General features: G+C 41.8%; 1 protein-coding gene across 1 annotated transcript in view; it reads left to right on the top strand.

The window, feature by feature from the left end:
* Positions 1 to 266: 266 nt before the first annotated feature.
* Positions 267 to 7,523, top strand: part of LOC148342146 (uncharacterized) — an 18,251-nt gene continuing 10,994 nt past the window's right edge. The window contains exons 1-2 of the mRNA XM_088288081.1: positions 267 to 277; positions 4,513 to 4,838. Coding sequence (XP_088144207.1) covers positions 267 to 277; positions 4,513 to 4,838 — 337 coding nt within the window. The remainder of the gene's footprint in view (positions 278 to 4,512; positions 4,839 to 7,523) is intronic.

Below are 7,523 nucleotides of genomic sequence, written 5' to 3'. Positions count from 1 at the left end.
TCTATGAGCTGTTTGACGTCACAGGTGCAGGATCGTCAGCCACGTCCAGGAGGAACAGGAGAAACTACATCGCGGGGACTGAATGGGAAAATCAACAGACCCACAGTTGTAAACTTTGGCATACTCTGGCTAAATTGAGGCAAAATTAAGGAACTGCCAGCACAAATCTCAGTGTAATCAAGGCGGACGCGCCGAGGGAGGGGTCTTTGTGTGGCATTGGAAAGTACATTTTTGGTGAATGAAAGTGTGACAGAAAAAGGGTTTGCATGTCTATGAGGTTTGAGAGAATGTTTAAGGGACGGGCCTCAGGAAAGAAACCTGATTGAGGGCACCGGTAAGCCCGAACAGCACGTAGGATGCAATGGACGGACAGGCCTGATCAACCTGAATCCCTATTGCACTCCCAAGTACTGATTTTCAAATTGCTATTGGAGTCAGATTGGACGAATTAAATTCATGCATCAAGTGAATGATTGATTGACGTTAATACACAAAATTTATGCAAAACTGAAAGTGTCAGAATGGAGGTAATTTACCCCTTCTCGCTTGCAAGTGCCACTCCTCCAGTTCTCTCCACAGGTTTGAGGTGACATGTGACCGGTGTGACCAGAAGGCCAGAGAACGCTTCAAAAAGCGCCGCATCACGCCCATCCCGGAGGTTCTCCTCAACAAGGAAGGAGATATAAGATATTGTAATTTAGGGTCCACAAAAACAGATTAAGATATAGTTGTCGCTTTAGCCTGCTCATGTGCCTCGCAGGTTTTATGATTCACATTGGGTGCGCGACTAGATAACACACACCCAGTCCAGGATAGGGCAAAATTTTGGTGTATTGTTTAGACTTTTCCATAATATACGGCACCACAGCGGTGATACTTGAAGTTAATTTCAGTTAAGGGGGCGGTGGCGCTCTTTTTATGAAAAAAAATACTCATTTAACGCAGGCACGAGCATTTGGGATGCCGCGGTCCACCGTCCACTACATCATCCACCGGGTCACTGGGGAAGTGGCGGCTCTTCGCCACAGAGTCATCCACTTCCCCAACACTGCAGGAGACCTTCAGGCAGTGACCCAGGCATTTGCAGGGCTGGCGAGGCACCATGCATTTGCAAAAGTTGCTGGAGCAATAGATGGTTGTCATGTCCGAATCAAGCCTCCAAGTGACCTTGATGGTCACGACTTATAAGAACCGCGAGCTTTTCAGCAGCATAATTATGCAAGCTGTGTGTGACCATCAGAGTCGCTTTCTGGACATCTACATGGGCTGGCCTGGATCAGTCCACGACTCCAGGGTCCTCCGCCACAGCCCCCTTTACCAAAGAGGGTTGTATCCTCCTCCAGGGCACTTCATCTTGGCAGATGGAGGGTATCCGTGCCTCCAGCGACCACTCCCCCTCATCACTCCTTACAAGCGGCCGGTGCAGGGTGTGGGGGCCCGGCGCTTCAACGTTCATCATTCCAAGGCACGCTCAATAATTGAGCGTGCCTTTGGAATGATGAAGGTGAGATTCCGGGCCATCTTTTTCCACACCCTGGAGGTGCACCACACCTTTGGCACAAAATAATCTTTAACTGAATCATCAAAGAGCACAGACACACAAACATGGCAAAATATGAGAAGATGGAAAAATAGATTAATATACAATGTAATGAATGGTTAATAAATCTATCCCATCTTTTGGAGTGACATGGCAGCCATCTATTGCCCCAACCATCCCTGCAAACCCCCACGTAATGGATGATGTAGTGGACACTGCAACCGGTATGATGCCCCACTTCAAGTCACGAGAGGAAGATCAGGACTCTTGCTCGTGCCCCATCCATGTCATGGGTCCTGGAAGAAAGGTTCCATCCATGCTCCAAATGAGTCCCTGCTCAGGCGAAAATTGGCAAAACAGCACTGACACACTCAGGTTTATCCTGCAACAGTTATGAACTGGGGAATGCTTTTTATTTTCTGTGAATAGTTACTGTGAGTTATGATGTACTTAATTTATGCCTTGTTTGTCCACCAGTTTTTCAATGAATTAATAGTTTGTAAGCAAAACAGACATGGTGGAGTCTTCATATTATTGTAAAGGTTTTGGTCTTTCACAAACCTGGGCTTTTTCACTTTTGTCTGAAGAAGCTGATCTCAAGGTGTGACTGGGATACAAACTAGTTCATCTGTTTTGAAAGTATCCCGGTTTTTGTTTAATTTTAAATGAATGTTATCTAAATTTTAGTCTTGAACACCAAGCATTGATTTTTTATTTTGATCAATCATGTTTTCCATTAAACTGAAAAACCTTCGTCTCCCTCCTCTCAGTTGCCCTTCCCTCCTCTGCCAACCTCTGTCTCTCCAATTCCTGTCTCCGCATTGCTAAATCGAGTCTGTAAAGTCTGATAATTTCATCCTCTCTCCTTCGCTTTCTCCCTCTCTGTCGTTGCTCTGGCTGTTGGCCTCGCTCTTCTTCTTCTTCTACTTCTTCTTCTTCTTCTTCCTCCTCCGCCTCTTGCGTCGCCCTGGCCTGACTTGGCCCTGGTCTTTCCTCAGGGATGGAGGCAATTAGGACAGGGGGGGTGATGGACGGTCTCTGTCCGAGCACTCCATCCATGAGGTCGAACCAGGGCCAAGTATCGGCAGTAGCCCTCCCTGCCACCCCTTCGCCAGTGCCTGGGTTTTTGCAATCCTTCATCTGAAAAGAAGCAAAAAGATAAAACAATTATATCTTCATTTTCACACACAAGAAAAAAATGTGGACTTCCATACTTGAAACTTCATTTTTAAATTACCCCATTTTTTTTTGCCTGCAGGGGCGTCACTTTGCCCTGCAGCGCGAGCTTTTCCACGATGGTCTTGTATTAAATAAATAAAAATGCATGCAAAAATAAAGGATGAAAAAAAGGATAAAAAAAGATGCAAACATTAGTCAGAAATCCTGGTGTTATGGGTAACATGCAGATTTATGCCCTAAGTACATTAGTTCTTGAACTTTTCAGTGCGTTTTATCATGTTACTGTGGAGGGTGATTCATATATTATTCATTAATATCAGTAATTGGGGAGCACATTGTCGGGGGTACATGGAATTTATACAGGGCACATTCTGTGCTAGAATAAACAGCTGCGTGTTCGCGCAAATCTAATTCAAACACAAATGGCTGATGAATGGAATAAAATTGCTATAGTGGGTCTCGCCATTCTTATGCGTTTTCTTCTTGATATTTTGAGTTTAAATGGATGGAAATAAATAAGACAATAACCCGTCAAATATTTTTCCCGATAGAAATTGTATTTTTACCTCCATGCTGTGGCTGCGGAGAACTTGGCCCCCGTAAAGAGGCTGTCGTACTCCCCGCACAGCTTGATCAGCCGCGCGGTCATCTCCTTGCTCCCTAAAACATAAGGAAAAGATTAAATAAAATAATGCTAACATGCAGAAATAAGGCAATTCAAATGTTTCAGCCGTACCTCCTATGCAATAGTTCTTAGAGCTACCTTAGTTATATTTGGTCGATATCGCAACTAATAAAATTATCTTAATCTGGAGCTAAATATCCAAACATTGCTGCCCAATATTTCTCATGAGTGCTGTCTTAATATTACATATAAATAACTTGTACTTACATCTGAAAGTGCACTCGGATGAGGCGGAACACGTGGCTTTGGTAGTTTGCATCTTGCGAGTGTAGAACGGCGTAGAGGAAGAGCGAGGATTTTATAGGGGCAATTTAGAGTGTTCAATCGGCCTGCCATGCATGTTTTTGGAATGTGGGAGAAAACCGGAGTACCCGGAGGAAACCCACGCAGGCACGGGGGGGACATGCAAACTCCACACAGGATGGCCGGAGCCAGGATTGAACCCACGCCCGATGATGTCTCTCACTGTGAGGCCATCGCGCTAACCAGTCGGCCACCGTGCCGCACTGTAGAAACAATATAAGACAAAGTCGCTGCATGAGCTTTGACTTGATCAAACCGAATGTGTGTTTGTCTTTTTGTGTCCTGCAGACGTCAGTGAAAAATATCTCCGTTCTGTGAAAGAGGTGCCAGACCTGACTCGCATCAAAAAGGAGGGGGAGCAGATCAACAAGTCACCAGTGAACGTTGTCCCTATAAAGACTGACGATGAAAACAAGGATGAGAGTGAGGACAAGAGAGGGGCGGAGCCTCCAAGCAACAGTTCAAGTCATCACGTGACAACAGAAGGTGATGAAGACCACTGGGGGCCATCACAAGCACATAATGAGGACACATTATCAGATGCTCATGACGATGATGATAATGAGCAAACTAAAGGTGAAAGGGCATGTCACACTGACTCATTCACTTCAAAGCTGTCTTTAAAAGGGCACAGAAAAACACACAGTGGTGAAAAACCTTTTTCTTGTTCAGTTTGTGGAAAATGCTTCTCTCAAAAGGGAAATTTAACAGAACACACAAGAACACACAGTGGAGAAAAACCTTTTTCCTGCTCAGTTTGTGGCAAGAGTTTCTCTCAAAAGACAAATTTAACAACCCACACAAGAACACACAGTGGAGAAAAACCTTTTTCCTGCTCAGTTTGTGGCAAGAGTTTCTCTCAAAAGACAAATTTAACAATCCACACAAGAGCGCACAGTGGAGAAAAACCTTTTTCCTGCTCAGTTTGTGGCAAGAGTTTCTCTCAAAAGAGAAATTTAACAATCCACACAAGAGCGCACAGTGGAGAAAAACCTTTTTCCTGCTCAGTTTGTGGAAAATGCTTCTCTCAAAAGCCAAGTTTAAAAGCACACACAAGAACACACAGTGGTGAAAACCCTTTTTCTTGCTCAGTTTGTGGTAAAAGCTATTCTCAAAAGTCAAATTTAACAAGTCACACAAGAACGCACAGTGGAGAAAATCCTTTTTCTTGCTCAGTTTGTGGCAAAATCTTCTCTCAAAAGTCAAATTTAACAAGTCACACAAGAATGCACAGTGGAGAAAACCCTTTTTCCTGCTCAGTTTGTGCCAAGAGGTTCTCTCAAAAGTCGCATTTACGAAGCCACACAAGAACACACAGTGGAGAAAAGCCATTCAGTTGCAGCGTTTGTGCTAAAAAATTCTTTTCTAAAAAGGGTGCTGCGAGACACAATTGTGCTGGTGACAAAAGCAGCGATCCTTGAAGCTTAAAAAAAAGACAACAAAAAACTGAAGGAACTGACTCTTTGTGGTAAGATGTAAATGTGATTTTGAATAAAATATGATGTATTGAATTTTGCAAAGCTTTTTTATTGACTGTTAGAATAATATTAAGAGGTTATTATACATTTGCCGTGATGCAGCTTATTTTAATATGTAGTGCATATAACATGTTGCAGTTTAATAGAGTGAACTATGCTGAGTGTTTGCAGTTTGAGGGGTGATTCAGGGAGACACCTCTACTGCAGAGAGGTGTCTGCAATTGGCGGGGCGGTGGCACTTCTCCAGAAGTGAGGATGAAGTAAACAACATCGTGAAGAGCCCTGATAAGTTGGCATTGAAGTCTGAAGCAAGCAACTGGGTCCTGATAAAAGATGTTGACGTCAAAGTCAGCTGCGACCCATGGCGACACACCAATGATAAACCGGACTAAACCAGCTTTTGAGAAGACGAACTGTACCACCCTTGAGTGTAATCTGATTTCTTGAAGTGTAATCTGATTCCCCGATGTTATAAAAGGGAATGTGTGAAAAGCATCGAGGAACAGGGGGGAGATGAAGTTGTCAAATATACTTTGTTAACCTTTCTGTCTCCACAAGAGCTGTTTGTCCTCTCCTTTTAGCTTACGAACACTATATGTCAAATTGGCGAACCTGACATTGACACAAGGCCAATGTGATCAGTGCATTGTGTCTGAGTGATGATGATTTGTTTTGGTGTTTACATCAAACATGTAAATAAAATTTATTGCCTTTGCCTGGAATAACATTTTTTAACATTATGCTTTTCAGTTGTCTTTTTAATCGTACCTAATGGAAAAAGTGTGAGAAGAAACGGTGCTTCTGAAATCGTTGCCTTCCACTATCATCAATGAAATCACTTGTTCCACTTGCTCAACTGGCCTTCATTACGCTATGTGAAAAGGTGAAAAACTGAACTAGAAGTTGAACTCTAAAAAGAACCAGAGAGAGAAACGCAAGCAGTCTCGGTTTCTCTTTCTAGGTTGAGCTCTATCAAGTGTTTGGGGTTTGTTGCTAAGCAGAATCTCACTTCGGAAAAACTATAATTTTGTCAAATATTCAAAATACTTTTTTCATGCTATATTATATTTTTTATACTTTGGATTGCTTATATAATGAAATCGGGAAATATTGAAATGTAAAATTAGCAACGACATACAGACTTAATGCAATTAATAAGAAATATAGAAACATTTTATAAATATTGAACACATTGAGAAGAGTTAATCTTGAAATAAATATTGAAATATAAAAAATACTTAGGCATTAAATTAATTCAATAACCCGACCCCGGATGAGCGGCAGAAAATGCCTGGAGGGATGGAATAATTTAAATTGCATACATATTCAAATGAACAAATATTTTAAGAAATATTCAAGTGTGAAATAAAAAGGTTTAAATTAATATTGATATAATTTCACATATTAAAATAATTGAATAAATATTGTAGTATTACATAAGCAAGCTTAAATATACATTGAAATAAATAAAAAAAAAGTTGTGTATTTTTAAATGGCCTAATTTAGATATGGGAAGTAATTCTCTTTATGAAACTATGAAGGGACTGGAGCTCACAGAAGTGACAAGTCTTGGTTCTGAAGTTCCGATGTAACCAGATACTGCCCTGAGAGAAAATAGGCCTGAGCATTGTTTATGGTGGGGGCAATTCTCTCGCCAGGTCAGTGACCTTCCAGGGTATGAGAGTAATTTAAGGTGGTCACGAGTAGACTGGTCGTATCAACGGGGAGACGCATCTGCTCTCCCTCTGGGGGACTTTTGGAGGGAAATCCCGAAGACTAGCGGGATGGGAATGCATATGCAACAAGGGAAAATTAGATATTCATGTCCTATTTGGGCATTCCCTGTAAGAAGGGAATGTCTGAGAGGGGGCTCGCACGTTTTTGGGGAGACTTCTTTTGACATCAGCATGTGACGAGAATAAAATCTTTCTTCTTTCTTTTGTTCTTTTCCATCACCAATCCAGCCTTGCTCGGCTGCCTCTCCGGAAGGCAGCAAGGACCCACACTTCAAAGACAAAATATACGACATATTGAAAGAAAAATAATACTCAAATATTGAAATAAGTATAGAATTGAATGAATCAACAACAAAGAAATAAATACCTCCTGGAAAATATCATTATTTGCAACATTTGTCAACATTTTTCTTTCTTGCACATTCTTAAACAATCGTAATTTTATTTTACTTTTTAAGTTACTTCAGTGCATTTCACACCTGTGCCTTCAAAGAAGTCCTACTTCGTCCTACTTGAATGAATCCCCATTAAAATACCATCATTTATGACACCACGGCTGGATAAATAATTTGGAGAAACACACTTACGCACCACTGAGTGAG

This window comes from Idiotropiscis lumnitzeri, chromosome 2 (genome assembly GCF_059441095.1).
Source record: "Idiotropiscis lumnitzeri isolate Australia: NSW breed Sydney's pygmy pipehorse chromosome 2, RoL_Ilum_1.0, whole genome shotgun sequence".
NCBI classification, from domain to species: domain Eukaryota; kingdom Metazoa; phylum Chordata; class Actinopteri; order Syngnathiformes; family Syngnathidae; genus Idiotropiscis; species Idiotropiscis lumnitzeri.
This window is presented reverse-complemented; position numbering and strand designations above follow the sequence as displayed.